General features: G+C 39.4%; 2 protein-coding genes across 9 annotated transcripts; both read right to left on the bottom strand.

Annotated features, from left to right (window-relative positions):
- Positions 1-36: 36 nt before the first annotated feature.
- Positions 37-5,340, bottom strand: LOC115736175 (pentatricopeptide repeat-containing protein At5g01110). 5 transcript variants are annotated; one of them, XM_048278223.1, is made up of 6 exons: positions 3,029-5,340; positions 2,468-2,574; positions 2,192-2,243; positions 1,420-1,671; positions 1,193-1,305; positions 37-464 (listed from the first exon to the last, which is right to left on the bottom strand). In XM_048278223.1, the coding sequence occupies exon 1, from the start codon at positions 5,245-5,247 to the stop codon at positions 3,040-3,042; it is 2,208 nt and encodes a 735-aa protein (XP_048134180.1). In that variant the 5' UTR covers positions 5,248-5,340; the 3' UTR covers positions 37-464; positions 1,193-1,305; positions 1,420-1,671; positions 2,192-2,243; positions 2,468-2,574; positions 3,029-3,039. The 5 variants fall into 5 exon arrangements, with proteins under 5 accessions (XP_048134180.1, XP_048134177.1, XP_048134179.1 ...); XM_048278220.1 differs by having other exon boundaries at positions 1,420-2,243; XM_048278222.1 differs by lacking the exon at positions 2,192-2,243.
- Positions 5,341-11,683: 6,343 nt separating this feature from the next.
- On the bottom strand, positions 11,684-17,571 carry LOC115736147 (putative pentatricopeptide repeat-containing protein At5g52630). 4 transcript variants are annotated; one of them, XR_007198245.1, is made up of 3 exons: positions 14,295-17,571; positions 12,060-13,543; positions 11,684-11,822 (listed from the first exon to the last, which is right to left on the bottom strand). XR_007198245.1 is itself a non-coding variant. In XM_030667673.2 (1 exon), exon 1 carries the CDS (start codon positions 17,358-17,360, stop codon positions 14,874-14,876), a length of 2,487 nt encoding a protein of 828 aa, XP_030523533.1. In that variant the 5' UTR covers positions 17,361-17,571; the 3' UTR covers positions 14,101-14,873. The 4 variants fall into 4 exon arrangements, 1 of the variants encoding a protein (XP_030523533.1); XR_007198246.1 differs by lacking the exons at positions 11,684-11,822; positions 12,060-13,543 and having other exon boundaries at positions 14,101-14,359; positions 14,436-17,571; XR_007198247.1 differs by lacking the exons at positions 11,684-11,822; positions 12,060-13,543 and having other exon boundaries at positions 14,101-14,359; positions 14,473-17,571.
- Positions 17,572-18,711: the final 1,140 nt, after the last annotated feature.

The following is an 18,711-nucleotide window of genomic DNA, read 5'->3' as shown; positions in this document are numbered from 1 at the left end:
TGTACCAAAGAGGGAATGCGACAGAACCGAGGTTTATTGACTAATAACCCGTTCACTTCACTATTTGATCATTTCACTCGGAAAATATTCAAAACAAAATAAAAACCAATAACATGCAACATTGATCCAGACTACTGAAGATGAACAATAGCTAGATGAATTGAAAAGCAAGGTATGATCTATGTATTGCGGGCAGTTGTATCTTCGAATATCGATATGAATAGCACAACATCGACCCATGACCATCCAGGCCATCCTATGACAAATGAAAACGAATGTCAAGTCTCGAAATTACCACAGATCTCTTGTCGGATTGCACAGCTTTGTTCTGCCATGACCCATGACCATTAGGCTTTGGCCCCCAAAAGAAGTCACTCATAAGGCTTCTTAAGCCCATGAACTGTTATGAAATTGCTAACGTTTGCATCCAAATAGTCATTGTGATCTGAGCTCCTCCCGACCTCCTGCAGAACAAACGCGAAAGATTGTCAAACTACATATTCCGTGCTGTTCATGAAAAATTGAAACCAACGGGACTAAAAAAGCCCATACAAAAATAGCAACACAAATTTGTGGCTTCCAATTACTACATCAGAGGACAGACCCCATGGACCCAAAACACAGTCTGCAGTCTGCTATGGGTTTAATTGGATCCACAGATCTGTATAACTATCTTGTCAGCACTTCAGTTTAGAATTTCTTCTGAATATCCTCAGTAAAATATTCTATTGCGATCCTGCAAAAATTCATAGCATCTCTCAATTTTTTTGACCTACCATAGCATTTCTTCTTACAGTCTCGTTATTAGCACTTTTTTTTTCCGATGTACTGCATCCTTCACAGAACTTGAATAAATCCGAAGAATTTGTTCCTGGAGGGGTTCCAATTATAAGAAATTTTGAAGCAGAAGCTTATGAGAACTCAGGAGAACATCACCAGTATAATTCATGGACAAAATTACACGCGGAAGCACAATCGTCAAACTATGCAACATGAGAATCAACTAAAGCAGCAGTTGAATATAATATCTGTGCAACAAATGAAGAGAGTCACATGCTAGTCCTCTCATAATTGATGCATGGCAAGTAGAGACGGTTCATTTAACTCTGAGCACGGACACAGTCCACAGATAGCTTATAATAGAATAGAGAAGCATGAGCAGCATCACACACACAGTAGAGGCTGGATGTACCATGATACAAGATGGGATTTTTCACCAGGAAACCTTACATCAGGTAAGTAACTGAAGTCTGAAACAATCGAAGGCATCTTCAATAAAGCCTCATTTACAATCTAAAGTAGTTTCTGCATAATTGAAAAGGCAGGGTTACGACCAGAGAAAGGTTCCTGTATAGGAGCTGTGTTCAAGCTAGAAGACCAGAATTGATTGAAGTAAACAGCAAAAAGTATGGAAGTTACTTTTTCCTACCAAACAACCCGTCGGGTGCCAACATCTTCAGGTTTTGGGAAAGATTTCAGACCACAAAGTATCAGCCATAATCCAGGAGAAGCTTGTTCTTTTGCCGAATTCCAGATCTCAAGACAATGCTCAATTGGTGAATCCTCTGATGGCTCATACAATTCAGATAGCGTTTCCCAGGGTTAATTGGCTTGCAGGAATTTCAGTTAATGACCATGTCAGAACATCTCCATTATGCACAAAGTGGGAATCTAGCAGCCGATTTCAAATCCAAGGATTATTTGTATCCAAGAAACAAGGGAGTAAAAAAGAAAAACATAAAAAACAATTACTAGAAGGAAATAAGTAGGTGAACATAGATCGACCCAGAGATAGACAATTATGAAACCATATTATCTGTTCCCTCAATTATGAAAGATAATTCCAATCTAGATACCAAAAAGACTGCAGCTTAATAGCCTGTAGATGTAGGGAAGCAAAAGGAAGGATCTGGTGAAGGAATGTTCAGAATGAGCATAAACAGATAGAAAGAATCACAAACTTTTTGACATAACAGAACATTATGTAATTTATACTGTGAAACTTAGTTTGGCCAAAAGAGAACATGTTATAGTAAAATCAGAAGGTTCTCCAGAACCATTAATATCTTCCACATATAGAACAGCTCCGGCGATTGGCCAATCTATCAAACGAAACTCATCACCCCCATGTTGTATAATTCAGTCATAAAAGTTGCAAGAACAACTAGGATGCTGCTTGCAATTCTCCAACCTGTCATTTTGTTTCTCGACCCACACTTCCATCCGTGAAGGAATCTGATTTCCCATATAGATAAGATCATGCGGAAGATTAACTTTCACTTTGGTTGATTGGTCTTAGGATGCAACTACCGAAAATTAGCAAAATATGGAGCAAATGCAGTGAAATTAATTGACGGAGTAGGCTACATAGACTTTTCAAAGGCAAAGTGGGGGCACAAACAAAAGAGCTAATTGTCTGTAGCCAGATTGCAGCAAAGAAGGAAATGAAACAAATACTGGAAATCACCATTCTTAAGAAGAAGAATCTCATGACTTGAGCAAAAGAGGAAATAGCTCCAAGAAGTCCAGTATACCTCAAGCACAATAACCCAAAAGCTTGTTCTTGACAGTCCCCTACAACAAAGTCATATAAAATTTGAAACTCATCATAATATGATTGATGCATTTCATTGAATATACAGATATGTGCATACTTGGACAGAAACTTATATAACATAATAGGAAGCACAGAAGCTAACAAGCACCATAAAGCCAGAATAGCTAAAATTGGCAGCAAACTTCTCATCCAAACTCAAATTCCAGGGGAAAATAACAAACAGATCTGGGAGAATATAACAATTTCGCAAAATTTGATGTAGTCACAAAACAAACTTCCGATGCACCAGAAATCAGGACAAGGAGAAGATTATTATGCTTTCTCCAAAGACCATAACAAAATAGTACCCCTAGTGCATTGGGGAAAACATAGCAGATACCAATGAGCAGGGAAATGAATGTTCCATAAGGATCTCGTTGACAAACAGAAAAATATATATGCACCATCCACATATGATGATATTAAAATCACCTGAATGAGGTCTAGAAATTATCATCTGGTACAAATCCCTTCTGCAGCATTTCATCATGGAACCGAAATGCTTCCTTCAAGTCATCCTTGCTAACATAGCCGTTTATCAACGCTGAATATATAGATCTATCGGGATTCACACCTCTATTAATCATCCTTCTCAATACCAGCTCAGCTTCTTGCATCCTGCCTTGCCTACAGAAACCACCCAAAATGACATTGTACGTAAATATATCAGGCAACAGTCTCATGTTCTCCATTTTATTAACCAGTTCAGCAGCTTTATCCATGTCCTCTTTTCTCACAAATCCATTGATCAAAGTGTTGAAAGTAATGCTATCCGGAAGAATTCCTTTCGCAACCATTTTGCTGAAGAACTCGTCTGCCTTGGATACATCCCCAGACCGGCAAAAACCTTTTAATATAGTGTTGCAACCGATGAGACTAGGTCGAATACCCCTCTTAACCATCTCATCCCACAATCTCAAAGCCTCAGCAATAGCTCCCGCGCTACAGAAACCATTTATTAGAATGTTGTATGAAATGTGGTTTGGGCTTATGCCACTATTGATCATATCGTCCCATATTTGATAAGCCTTCTCTATTTCACCCACCTTGCAGAAACCATCAATCAGTGTATTGTATGCCACAATGTCAGGTTTTAGGTTTTTTTGAGACATTGTCTCGAACAAGCTCATTGCTTTGTTCATATTCCCATCCTTACAGTGCCCATTAATTAGTGTAGTGAATGTACAAAAATCAGGAAACACACCCCTTTCTTCCATCTCATGAAAGAGCCGATCTGCCTCCACAAGCATCTTGTCTTTGCACAAACCGTTCAATATAGTATTAAATGTAACTACATCCACGAAGCAGCCTTGCTCCAGCATTTCATCCCGCAACCTCAAAGCCTCTGAGACTAAGCCATTTTTACAGTACCAATCAATGAGGACGGTATAAATTACACCATCCGGCACCAACCCAGCACTTTTCATGCGCCTAAAGTACATTAAAGCCCGGTCAAGATTGTGACTTCTCAAAAGCACCCCAATTATCGAACTGTAGCTAACTAAATCAGGAAGCACACCTCGCAGTGACATTTCTTCGAAAATCTTTTCAGCCTCCACAGCATTACCTTTTCTACCAATCTCAACAAGCAGGGTATTGAAACTGGAATTGTCAGGGCTCACACCTTTTTCTGACATCTCATCCAGAATTTCTCTAGCTCTAGTGTATTCTCCATTTCTACAGAATCCATTGATAAGGGCATTATAGGTGTATAGGCCTGGTTTCATGCCCTTCTCCAACATTGAATTCACCAACTCGAAAGCTTCCTTCACTAGTCCCTCCCTACAACGAGCATTAATCAGAGTATTATAAGTAACAAGATCTGGGAAAACACCCTTCTCCTCCAAGTCCAGTAGAAATGATTTAACCTCGTCCATCTTACCATCTTTACACAATGCATTTACCATTATGTTAAGAGTGTAGACATCTACTTGAACACCACTTCTAACGACTTCACCATAAATTTCCCACGCCAGATCAACCCACCCCGCCTTCACAAGCCCGCCAAGGAGACCATTACAAGCACCGATGAGAACACGAATCCCTTTACTACTCAACAATCGAAAGGCCTCGGCTCCTTCTCTCAACTTCCTAGCTTGCACGTAAGTCCTAATCAACAAACTGAACACCGCGCAACCCGACCCACCGTCGCGGGAAGCATCGATCAAAGAATCGACAATCTCCGCACGCGAGACGCCACTCTTCCTAACCATCCTGAGAATCAAACCCTGCGCATCCGACGACCTCCTGCCGCGAACCAACACGTGGACCATCGCGCTCAAAGACTTGGGCGAGTGCTTGAAACCAGGGTGGTTGAGCGAAACTAAGTCGACAAACTTCAGGGCCAAGTGGAGATTATCGCGGTGCCGCCGAAACACCTCGACCACGGTCGACGGGTTCAAGCGAGACAAGTAGTTTCGACGGTCCCTGATGTTACCTTGCTTTAGGCTGAGGAGGATCTTCTCCGCCAGGAGAGAGTCCGACATGGAGGTCGAGGGAGCTGACTGCTCCGAGGCAGCGGGGGCGAGCTCGGAGGTTTGGAGGGTGGAGATGCCGCGGATGAGACATGGGTTCGGTCGAGGGAGGTGATCCCGTCGGAGAAGGGAGTGGCTGTTCGGCGGTTTGCGGAGGAGCGGCCGTCGAATGGGCATTGGTACGTGGTGGCCGGTGGGTTTGAGAGAGAGAGAGAAGCGAGGCGTGGGCGAGTTTCACTGATTCGGACTCGGGTTAGCGGGAAGGACCTACAACCCGAGAGCGATCCAATTCCCCCTCATTTTACATTTAATTTATTTTCACATTTTTTTCCCTGTTTTCTCTTTCCATCAGTAATTAAAATGTTTTTTTTTTCTAACTTTAAGGAATTACGGAAGAATTGTTTACAATATATACAAAAGCAGCAATTTTTTTTTTCGTTACAATAATGCCATGAGTTTTTTCAGCTGCCCGAATTATTGGTTATAATTTTTTTTTTGTTTCTTCTTGTTTTATTAAGTCAATGTGTGCATATATATGTATATACATATCGTTTTCGAATAAAAAGATAATGAAAATATCCTTGTACGAATTATTTTGCATTGCTAAACAATGTTTCGCTTATAACTACTGCCATCGGATAATTGGCAACTTCGTATCATTAATCTTTTTAGAGTTAAATAGTCTTAAATCTATTATACGGATACCAATTCATTTTTAAAGTTTTTAATTCTACCAGCTTCGTTCCAACTTTAGCGCGAAATTTTCAATATAGCCCTTTTAGCCAATTGTCATTGAAATACGTATCAGTGTGTCAAGTAGAATGGCTAGCAATAACTCAGGAAAAATTTCCAAAAAATTCCTAAACCTTTTACATTTGTACTAATTCAGTCACAAACTATTTAATTTGGTAAATTTATCCCTAGTCCTTTTCACTATTTGCCAATTGACTTCTATTGGCCAGAAACAATTACCGGGGCGCCCGTCGTCCTACATAGTACAATCGGTGCCAACGTGAAAGTTTTTAATAATGTTTTAATACTTTCTAATTTTTTTATTTTTTATTATTCGATTTTTTATTTCTTTGCTTTTTTTCTTTTTTGTTTTGTGGCCAGCAAGGCCCTTGTCAATCATGAAGGCCTCGTCCGGACCTAGGGGAGGGCCGCCTCATCCATGGCCGGTAGGGTGTCGAAGGCCTTGGCCTCACCGGCTCTCACGCAAATCTAGCGAGGTGGCCCTCGCCGGTTGTGAAGGGGTAGCCTTGCCTGGATCTAGCAAGGGCCTTGGCGGCCGATGAAGGTCATTGGTGCAGGCCCAATGGAACAAAAGAAAACAAAGAGAAAAAAGAAAATGAATAATTACAAAATTATGAAATTTGTACATGTTTGCACTATTCGCATCATGTAGGGTAACCGATGTCCATGTCATTAATTTTGAGCTCAAAGTGGCCAGAATGACTCAATTGAAAAATTGTATGTCATCAATTTTTGACTAAAATTGGCTAAAATAACTCAATTCACAAAGCGTCGGAAGATTTAGGAATTTTTTTGGTAATTTTCCCCTATAACTGGACTTCAACGTCACCGATTTCAGGCAAAATTGCCCTTACTAGTGATGACTAGGCTACCATATAAGGGATTTTTTTTAATCAAAATTCTTAGAAGGACTACGTTGAAATTTTGCGCAAAAATTCATGACTCAATTAGCAATATTAAAAAGTTTAGAACTGAATTGACATCCACACAATAGAATTAGGAATGATTGGGTAATTTTCCTCGGAATTGAAATTAACATCTGACTTCTTTAAGATTAAAATCCCGTTGGATTTGCCCCATATATTTGGTCAACAGCATCACACTATAAGCTATGAGCAATGTTTTAAATAAGTAGGATGAAAGTTCGATATGTTTTAATCATTGATCAATTGAGTCTAACATCCAAATTTGCTTATTTGAGTATTGATTTTTTTTTTTTAAATGTGCAATCAAATCCTAAACTCATGGCTAATCTGACATAGCTTATTTTAGCGCCGACAATCGTTAATAGGTGAATGTGATCTTAGAATTCATTCGATCAAAATTACAAGTTTCGAACCCAAGTGACTACTAAATGTTTATGATTTCCACTGTACTTACCCTAGCAATGCTTGGGGAATTATTTGATGTTTTAGGCACAAAAAGCATATCTAAGAGAGCAAAGCGGAACAACATATATCTACAAAGCATGAGATCCTCTCATTTGGGAGATAGATTAGCTCAATTTACCCTAGATGGTGGAGTAACTGGCAATCATACTATTTTGCAACATGAGATATATATATATATATATAGAGAGAGAGAGAGAGAGAGAGAGAGAGAGAGAGAGAGAGAGAGAGAGAGAGAGAGTATTGGAAGTAGGGATGTTATTCTTCGTACAACCAAAATGAGAACATATGATTCAACAAAAGATCAATGACTCAGCAAAGAAATAAAACATCTGATCTTAATGTCCAAAGGAATGATAAGTTGCCATCACTTTCATCATCCTTTCCACGCAAAGAGAATAGCATAATTCCCACTTCCTTTAGACCCTGCAAATTCATCTCTCGGTATGTTCGTGGAAACAAAAATCTCAGCAGATCCACACTAGACAGGAAAAAGGGAGACTATAACTCACGCTTAGTAATCAATGATAATCTTAACCAGCGTAGGGTCGACAATCTTGCCGAAGGCCAGCCCAGAGAAAAAGAAGAAGAGGAGGTGTATCACGAACTCAGCTCGAGATTGGGAGATGCTCCAGTTCCGTAGAAGACGGCACAAAAAAGGAATGAGATGGAAAGTTTCATATGCAAAGAGAAATTCTTACGCTGATTAGGTTCATAGGAAGTTGCAGTCCCCGGCGCTGCTGCACCAGCAGAAACAAGGCCTTAGAGTATGCAGACAACCATCAAAACCCTAGCCTCCGTGCCCTCCATGTAGTGTTTATCTCTCAGGTTGAATGTATCACATCCTCACCTCGAAGGCTGCTTCCATTTTACACAATCAGCATTACCCACAGAGCCATTTATATGCTTTTACTGGAGAACTTAGTTGCTCAATTTGTCTACTTTGTTTATTAGATTACCAACATATACAGGTTACGGCATGAATTGCCTTCCAAAACCTCCCGATTTTAGAAATAGGGTTTCGGATCACCGCTGTGACACCATTTCTGTATCCGAAGCTTGATTTGAAGTTGCACCTGATGATGAAGCGGGAGCATCGGAGCTTGGAGACTCCACTGAAGACAAACAACTCTTAAGCCCGACTTGAGCCTCATCAATCAACCTAAGCCCAAATTTCATGTTTGTGCAAGCAAAGGAAAGATTTTGCCACAACATGAATCCAACAGGCCCCCGTGACAAAAAGCCTATCAACATGCGATTCCCCTGGATACAGGTTGGAGGGACCTTTCCTAATTTAATTAGCTTCCCAATTCAAGTAGGTTTCCTAATTTGAGTGAGATTTCCTAATTAAAGTAGATTTTCTAGTTCAAATTGGTTTCCCTGATTTGGGTAAGTTTCCTGGTTCATACTCAGTTGTCTACTATGTTCATTATTAGCTTACCAACATATGCATGTTACAGCATGAGTCATCCAAGATGGGAGAGTGTGTGACTTTCTTTTGGCAGGAATGTCTTCGTCCTTTGATGATACTGTGGAAGAATTAGGGGGAAATCTTGGGATAGGAGATTATGTTGTTCACATTTATTTCATTTCATTTTATTTCTGAATCCTCACAATAGGAAATCGATCATCAGAATTATGAAGTAGGAAATCTATTCCTTTGTCTGCTCTTATTTCATGCTATGTTGTTTTAGCTGTCCTAGGATGTTCTCCGCGAGAATTATTAGTCAATATGAAAGAAAAGAAACGGCTTTTCTTCTTCGAAATCCGCAGATATAAACATCTGTTTTGAACCATCCACCAAAACGATAGGGATTACAATTTTTGGATAAAAAATTGCTGATGCTTTGTCAATTGAATATTAAACCTTCTGTAATTGCGAATTGCAATAGATTTATGATTTTTTTGGTAATTTTCCCGATTTTAAAGACTAAGTAATGGGCATGTGGTCGTCGAGGTGCTTGGATGGACCAATGAGAAAGAGAACAACTTGTCCAACGTCGAGTACCTCAATATGCCCAGAAGGACCTAAGTGCAGAAGGTGAATTAATTGAAATTGGGAGAAATCGTCAAGTATAGATGAACTGCTTTGTGGAGGAAGTTCAACTCTTCAGACGAAGTGGAAAACTCGGCCAACTTAGAAACATAGACCCAACTCTAAATCAATTTGAGACTAACTCAAATTGGAGCTTTGGAGCTAATTTCACGCCTTGAATTTCATAGAGAAATGCTCTGAAAAATTAGGAACAGGATTTTCTATTCTTCACTAAATAGAGGGAAAAATTAAAAAAAGGACCCCAAGTACCCTTATTTTATCAAATAAGGACATAAAGTGAACTTTATTTCAAAGAAGGGCTTGAAGTGCCATTATTGTATCAAAGAAAGCCTGAAGTGATTGTGGTTGTCTCAAATAAGGATCTCATCTCGCCGGCCAGCCGGTCCAACTTTCCAACCTATCAAGGGCATTTTTGTAAAATTACAAATTTAATCTAATTTTTTGTTAAATTAAATTAAAACAAAAAAAAAAAAAAAAATTAAAAAGGTAAAAGCACGGGAGGGAGGACTGACCTCCCGCTTGTGGCCACCGCCCAACCACCCGTGCGTTACATTTTTTTTTTTTACAAAATCTTTAAAAAAAAATAAAAAATAAAAAATAAGTTAAAATAGTAAATGACCAAAATACCCATAATTAAAGTAACTTAGACCCTTTTTTGAGATTAATATAGTCGCTTCATGCCGTTATTTGAAACAATATGCACTTCGGACATTTTTTTTATACAGAAAGGGCACTTCAGGCCCTTATTTGAAACAACATCCACTTCAAACCCTTATTTGAGAAAATAAAGGCACTTTGAGCCCTTTTTTGAAAATTTCCCCTGAGTAGAGGAAGTGATAGACAAGTTTGCAAACATTACCAAAGGTTTCAAGGGTTGTACTGGTGAATTCCGGCCTCGTTATAGGGTTGTTAGAGATGAGAAAGTGGAGTAAGTTGAGTGAAAAACCCTAACCACTATAAATTGTTTTGTAAACTCTTGTATTCCTTACCCCTTTTTTTCCTTCTTGTTAATTGAAGATATTTGCGCGGAATATCATGGGATAAAAGACATTTGATGTTCGATAAATTTTGTATGACGTTCACTTTGATGCCAAAACTTTTCATTAGATCCAATTCATTTCACAATCAACTTACGCCCTCTTAATGGCATAAGGACACCTCAAGTGTCAAAGTTCGTGTACGGCACTCACTTTATTGATATTTTTGTGGATCACTTAAGCGTAATTTCTTTTTTGAAAAATGATTATTTGAGTGCCAATTCCGGTGAGCTTTCCCGGAATTATTACATGACATCTACATGGCCTGTCGGAGGATCCCAATCAATGGTAAAAAAGCTACAAATTAATAAAAAAAATTCACGTAACGTTAAAAAATAATAAAAAATAAGCTGGAAACTAAAAAAATAAGCTAAAGAATTTGAAATAAATTAAAAAATAGAAGTTGTGGTGGCAAGAGCTTGCACAACCCCTCATCGTCGCCGCAACCGGCCTCGCGTGGGTCTACGAAGCATCGGTGGGGTCGTCGAGGCTTGACGACCGCCCTCGGCCATCCCCACCCTCACCGGCCATTATCGACGATGGTGGGGAGGCGGTGGCAAGGGCTTCAGTCATCGCCACTACAAACAACCCATTTTTTTCTTTACTTTTTTTTGGATATTTTTCTATTTGATTTTAATTCTTAAAAAATTAGCTTATTTTAATTTTAAAATTTTCAAAAAAATTGCCACGAATCCTAAAGAATTAAAAATAAATGATGCGTAATGAGTTGGCCAGAATCTCTCACCGTTACACTAAAGTCGTCATTTTTTCTTTGGCTTGGCACTTAAGTGAGCCGTCGAAAAATTTTGACACCAAAGTAAGCTTAATTACTTAACCCCCAAAAAAAAAAATTAGTACTTATTATGCCCTTTTGCCCCCTCTTAATTGTTAAATCCAATTCATTTCAAAATCCGGTTCGGATTTTTTTTTTTTTTGTCAATTAAATCATATGTTTTTTGTACGAAACAGTCATTCTATTAAAAAAGAAGTAAAAGGAAACACTGACATGGTCATTATCATATAGTTGACTGCCAAAATGGCATCCTATGCGGCTCTTCGAAAATGGGAACGGAGACCGCCAGCTCTGCTCTCAAGCATACACCACCCACAGAGAGACGGAAAGAGAGAGAAAAAGAGAGATTTGAGAGGAGGAATGACATTCTTCGTACAACGAAAGAGAAAATTATTCAATAAAAGACGATAACCTTATGCAGAAGAATAAATTCCAGCTTGCTTAAACCGCTTCATAATTGATAGCAATCATAACCAGTTTAGGGTCAACAATCGCATCGAAGGCCGGCCTAGAGAGCTTGAAAGTGGTGACGCATTCCGGCGAAGCGCATCGATCCACAACAGTCACGATCACCGAGCCCTTGCATGGGAATTTCCGACCAGTACTCGGAGGGCCTATGCATGTCACCTTGAACTTCTTCCCGCATATGGCTCCATTATTCCAGATGGAGTCGCTAGCTGCGGCAACCATCGGCCCTGGTCCCTTCACTCCAGGGCAATCCGATGCTATAATTTGCCCCCAAAAAAAGGTGAATGAGGAATTTAGATTAAGATTGTGCAGAGTTCTAATTTTCGTAGAAACGACACAAAAAGCTATGAGATGGGAAAACAAACAAAAGTCGCATAAGAAATGCCAAATAAAATGTATACAACAGATTTTGGTCAGATCAGAATGCCAAGAACCCAGATATAAGAACGTGTGCCAACACTCTTAGTACGGTCAATGCAAAGTAAAGTTCTTACGCTTATGAGGTACATAGAAAGTTGCATTCCCCGGTGCTGCTACACCTACAGACACAAGGCCTAATAGTGTGCATACAACCATCAAAACCCTAGCCTCCATGCCTTCCATGTATTGTTTATCTTCTCAAGTTGAATGTATCAGATACTCACCACGAAGGCTGCTTCCTTAATATATAATCACCACTAAGCAAGAATACGTTTCAAAAACTTTTAGGAAAAATATCAAATAATATTACCCAAAAATCCATTACATGCATAATTGGAAAAAGTTAGAAACTCAATTGTCTACCGTGTTCATTAGCTTACCAACATATACATGTTACCCCAAGGTTCATCTTTTCCAAACCTCCTGATTTTGGAAATCAGAATTGGAATTTACAGCTGTGACACCATATGTGTATTTGAAGTTGCATGTGATGCAGGAGAATCAAAGTTATGGAAATTTCATTGACGAGAAACAACTCACAATCCCAACTCAAGCCTCGTCAATCTACAAAACCCATCTGATATTTGTGCAAGCAAAGGGAAATTTTGGTCTCAACATAATGATTTGATGGGTACAATGAACAGAAGGCGCTCCAGATGGAGTTTCTAGAAGTTGAACAACATAGACTGATTTAGCTGGGTCAAGACTGAAGGAATGTTTCCTAGTTTAAGTAGTTTCCCAATTTAAGTACATTTCCTATTTAACTAGGTTTCCTAATTTGAGTAGCTTTCCTGTTCCGGTTGGTTTTCCTATTTTGAGAAGGTTTCCTAGTTCATGCTCAATTGTCTGCTATGCTCATTAGCTTTCCAACGTATAGCATATCAGCATAGCATATTACATCCGACCAAAAAAAAAAAAGTATACATATTACAGCATGAGTCATCTTCCGCAACCTCTCAATTTTGGAATTGGGGTTTGGAAATACAGCTGTGATACCATATCTTTATCCATAGCTTGATTGGAAGTTGCTTGCTTTCTTATTTTGCTATATTCAAAATACTAATATGCTCAATACAAAGAACAAGGGAAGTCCATAATCACTAATGAACTGACAAATATGGTTGCTAATAAGAAGAGGATTGAATTTCCAGCATATTTCCGATTAAGCATCTAAAGAGGTAATGCTTATTCCCCAATTATGCATCTAAAGAAGTAAGAAAAGACCTCTTTTACCAGACCTACATTATCACAGCTTAAATAGTGTGTGGAGCATTGATTAAGTAAGGAGAATAAAAGTCTATTGCAGGACAAGCCAGATAGATGGGTCACTTATGCGTGTAGTCTGCACTTCTCTTATTTGCCTATCTGTTATCTTACAGCACCTTCTTAAAGTTGACTATATCCTCTGTTTCGAGTTTGCATAACAAATTTGAATTTATAAGGAGAAATACCAAATATTCAGAGTCGGAAAATATATCCAGATAAGTCTTGAGCTAGGCAACTAACCTCAAGGACCGCATCAAGAGATGTTGCGGGCCAAACTCTCAGCCCTTGAGGTCTGCAACTGCAACCCAAGTGACGGCATTTGTTAAGAAACTTGTAATGCGTGTTACCAAGTAACATGCTACCAAGTAGACAATGCTTAGAGGAACAAGATAATAGCCAAATATGGAAAGTAGTGGCAAGAGAAAACATTATATTGCAAGCCTTTCATATTCTAGTCATTCTTATCAATGGGGTGAGTATTGCAATGTAGGCTTAATAGCACTGAAAGCAAATGCAGGAGTAGATTATAAAAAGAAGAATAAACATACAAGATGTTAACTTATCTGGGTTCAACTGTAAAAAGTTTAAATGGTAGATATTGTCATACACGACAAAAAAGTTAGGTGACCCCTAAGGCGACAGATAATAAGTTGGAAGAAGAGAAATTGAATACTAACTGGCCAACAAGAGGGGACTAGGTCCCCTGTCAGTGGAGAGATGGAATCAATCCATAAAGGTTGACTTTGAGAAACCCTATGAGTGTTGATTGAAGAGATTGACATCAGGCTTTGTTGATTCACAATTTTAGACATATATATATATATTAGAAGTCCAAGGGAAAGCTCACACGACAAACTCAACAGAGGAAATATCATCTGCTAAAGTACGATTCAACATAAGTTTGCCAAAAATAGAGTTAAAATGATGGTCAAATCTACCAGCACACTTCATGTGGATCGCATTGACAGGATGAAATCGAGAGCAAAATTTTGCAACAAGGAAAGCTCTTTTAAGCAATAAACCTAGAGAAGAAAACACCCAACCTGCTTGCATCTTCCATTTCGACTACCAATTGTTGCCATAATTGAAATTAAATTGGTTCAGCATCCTGAAATTTGCTTGAATGAGGTTCCCAATCCCTAAAAAGACAATTCGTTCTTAAGAGATTTGAATAAAGAAATAACTGAGCGATAGGTCAAATCATAAGAAGCAGGTCACAACTTATCATCATGCAATGCTATATCATCTTCAAATTCTTGGCCTGTGCCTCCTCGATAGATCTGATCATCACCAGGTTTAGTGACCGAAAACAAACCAACATCGATTGCAACAGCTTCAGGGATATAGAAGCCATGTGTGGATGTATATCCGTTGCAATTCTCTCCACTGAGTGTAAATGCTGCTCCACATTATTCTTCTGTTTAGCTTTTGATCAGCCTATGCCCTTTTCTTAGTAGAATGGCCGCCCTAGAGTAAGCAATTCAAAAATGCTAAGAAAATTCCAAAATTCATCAACAAAAGTTCAAAATCCTCAAGCCTTTTCAGTTCCGCCACAACCTCGGATGCACTGATGCATAGCTTAACCATTCTTTGTACGGGAAGCATGAAGGGATTTGTATTTTTCACCAATAATCTCCACATGAACAGACCCCTTCCCTAAAATGATGAAAGCGATTTGAATCCCTCAGAACTATATGGCGACTAAACACTTGTGATATATACCTCATGGCAACGTGACAGTCACCACATACCCGAAGGTTCTTATAAATTCGAATTGGGCCTCCATGGGGCACAGCAAGCAGCCCAAAGGCAACAGCCAATTTCTCACTGTGATAAGCAAGACCAAGCTCTTTGCCCTCTTCATCGACATCATGTAACGCTGAACTTAAATCTGGAACATAACCAGCTTTCTTGATTAATTGCATTACTTCATCAATCTTTAAATATATATCATACATTCTTGGATGCCCTCTATCTTCAGATACAAAGGTGTGAACTCGGCCATTGATCCCAACCCAACTACAACCAGGCTCTTTATTGATTCCTCTTGATTTCATCAAACCCCAAATTTTTGCAGCCTCTTCCAGTTTACCAGAGGCAAAATATATATTAGCTAGGAGAACATAAGGAACAGAATTCATAGGTTCCAGTTTGAAAAGATTCCTTGCCGCCCTCTCTCCCAGTTCCAAGTTTTTGTGTACCCGGCATGCAGCGAGTAGTGCCTTCCATATTGTTGGATCTGGTTCCACAGACATTTGATTAAGCAATTCTTCAGCCTCAGCAAGTTTTCCAGAGCGCCCTAACAGGTCAATCATTGAAGCATAGTGCTCAGGGCCTGGCTTTATTCCATAAGTCTTGGTCATGGATTCAAAGTACATGCGACCTTCTTGTACAAGACAGGCATGGCTGCATGCAAATAATAGGCCAATAAAAGAGATGTAATCAGGCTTTACTCCACCAGCAATCATACGATTGTAGGACTGTAAAGATTCTTTTGCTTTGCCATTACGTGCATAACCCATGATAAGAGCTGTCCATGTGATTAAGCCATGTACTTGCATTGAGTTGAACACTCGATCAGCATCTTCTATGCATCCACATCTTGCATACATTGAGATGAGAGAATTGCCAACTGATGTTGAAGATTGTGAATCAAGAAAGCCTGATTGCACAACAATTCCATGAACCTGTTGCCCAAATTCTAGAGCTGTCAATTCTGCAGAAGCACTTAAAATACTAGCAACAACCATTTCATCAGGATAAATCCCCTCGACTGTCATGTCACAGAACAACCTGAGAGCTTCTTCAAAGAAGCCATTGTGTGCATATCCTGTGACCAGGGAAGTCCATGAAATGACGTCCTTGTCCAGCAAACACTTGAACACCTCACATGCACAAGTGATCTCTCTCTGTTTAGCATACATGTCAATGAGTGCATTGCTTACTAGTCGATAAGCCTCAAATCTCGTCTTTAGGATCAGACAGTGCACAGATGTTGCGAGTTTCAAATCCATCATGGAAGCAAGAGACTTTAGAACAGATGTGTAAGTAAAATCATCAATCTTCATATCTCTTCCATGCATTTTCTTAAAAAGGTATAGTGCTTCCTCTTCACACTCCTGCCTCATGCAACCCATAATCATTGAGTTCCAAGAAACCACACTATCAATCTCCGTAGCCTCTATAACCAACTTAGCACTGCTCAGATCTCCACATTTCGCATACATGTCAACCAGCGCACTCTGAACAAATGCACTAAGTCCATACCCACTCCTAATGATGCAGCAATGCACCTGTGCCCCGAAAGCATCAGCTGAAACCGCTGCACAAGTTGCAAGTATACTAGGTAAACTGTACTCATCGAATTCAATTCCTTGCTTCCTCATTTCCTTAACACACATCATTGCTCTATATGCATCACCATTCTGAGAATACGCGGTGATCATGGCACTCCAGAGTGCATGATTGCTCCTTTCAGAAACCGTCGCAAAGAGATACTCTGCCTCAGAGATGCTTCTGCACTTTGCATACATGTCAACAAGACCCGTGACAACAAAATCATTAAGGCCGAAATTCGTTTTCATTGCATAGCCATGAATCTGCTTGCCTCTTTGGAGAGAACCCGACAAGGCGCATGCTCTAAGCACGCTGCCCAAGCTAAACTGGGTGGGCTTCTGACCGTCCAACTGCATTCGCCAGAAGAACTTAAATCCTTCACCAGGACACCCATGTCGACAATACCCCGAAATGAGGGAAGACCAAGTAACCGAACTCTTAATTGGAGTCTCCTCGAAAAGCTCTTTAGCCTCATCTAACCTCCCTGAAGTGGCATAAGCGGCAACCATTGTGTTCCACGAATACTCATCTCTGTCGAGCATTTCATCGAACAGCTTCCGGGCCTCATCAATTCGACCCTCTTTAGACAAGTGTTTCAGCACCCGGTTGGATTCGAAAGTGCTACAAGGCGAATTGACGACGTGGGGCACGGAATTTCCGATTTTAGCCCGACCGGTATGATAACATCCCTCTCGAGTGAAGAGGCTAAAGCCCCACGAATGTGATCTCACCTTCAACATCCCGACATTGTCGCGGAAGCTAACAGGGCACATCACATGTTTTCTCGGGGCGGCGTTAGCGGGAACATTCAACAAGATCTTTGTCCGAAGTTTTAGCGATGTGGAAATGATTTATATCAGCGTAAGATGTCGGATTGAAGCTCATGGAAGGTTCGTGTCTTGTTTTATTCGATTGGATGACTCCAATCTAAGCCGGACTATATGCACTTTTGACATTTAGTGAAAAACCTGATTTGGAAGAACGTTCGCTCGAATGCTCGGTGTGTAATATCCCACTTTGCCTTTGGAATTGTCGCGTGACTTGACATGTGGTACAACAAATATTTAGCTTGATGATACTTAAATTTTCCTCGGGTGAAATTCTTATCATTCTTTCGACGCCTTGTTGCATATAATAATGGGTTAGGGATTAGAAAATGAGATAGGATGAAATAAACAAAAGATGGGCTGATCGGAATGATTCGCTTCCCGCTTCAAGGTTTTTCATCCGAAATCTACTCATTCTGGAACCGATCGTCCATAACGAAGGATACACGGTGTGACCCTATCATAGCCTTGAACCATGAGACTTGGATTGAACAATTTGAAATTACATTTCAATCCATGTAATCTTATACTTTTCGCGTTGGTTTTAGTGAAGTGATGTGCTTTTGTCTTACCTTACCTTGGGTTATAGCTTGGTTGAGACCCACTAGTATCTACAATTAGATTTCCAAGAGATGCTTGCATCTATTTTTTTTTTTTTAAGTTTGAATAACACATGTGTTCAAGAATCCTAAAAATGTCTGAACTTGCATAATTTTATATATATATATATATATATATATATATATATATATTTGGTGGAAAGAGCCTAAATACTTTTTATCCATAATCTGAGTTATGCAAAATAAATCATAAAAAAAAATTATTTTTTATTATTATGATCTAGGAAAAATGACCCTCCTCAGCGGTTGGAAGAAAGTCTCTAATAACCTAAATGTCATGTCCCTACCAGATAGGATATGATAGGTCCTATTGTCTGAAATTATAATATTCGCAGAAAAAATTTTAGATTAAAAAAAAAGAGTCGCCGAAGATATTAACATTAAATATAATTAAATTGTCGAAGTGAAAGTTCAATATGGTTAAAGAAAGTTGAGTGAATTACACTGCCGACATGAGTTTAAAAACTACTTGCTGTGAAATGAATGTGACCCACATGAGTATTTTTGTTTCTTATCATAGCTTTACGTATGTCGCACTATAGAATTCTTGATTGCAATGTCGATTCAGAGCGGAATCTAGCTCGGTACCTCCTGCTCTTCTCCTGATTCTTGAAGGTCAAACCCCATTTCACTTGCTACTGGTAAGCAAAAGCTCGAACTTTCAACGGAAAGACCTT

Source organism: Rhodamnia argentea, chromosome 4 (assembly GCF_020921035.1).
Source record: "Rhodamnia argentea isolate NSW1041297 chromosome 4, ASM2092103v1, whole genome shotgun sequence".
Classification (NCBI taxonomy): domain Eukaryota; kingdom Viridiplantae; phylum Streptophyta; class Magnoliopsida; order Myrtales; family Myrtaceae; genus Rhodamnia; species Rhodamnia argentea.
Note: the sequence above shows the minus strand (reverse complement) of the source record. Positions and strands in the feature narration are given on the sequence as shown.

Coding starts and splice junctions, on each gene's coding strand:
- LOC115736175 (XM_048278220.1), bottom strand. CDS start 5,247: ATGCCCATTCGACGGCCGCTCCTCCGCAAACCGCCGAACAGCCACTCC.
- LOC115736147 (XM_030667673.2), bottom strand. CDS start 17,360: ATGTGCCCTGTTAGCTTCCGCGACAATGTCGGGATGTTGAAGGTGAGA.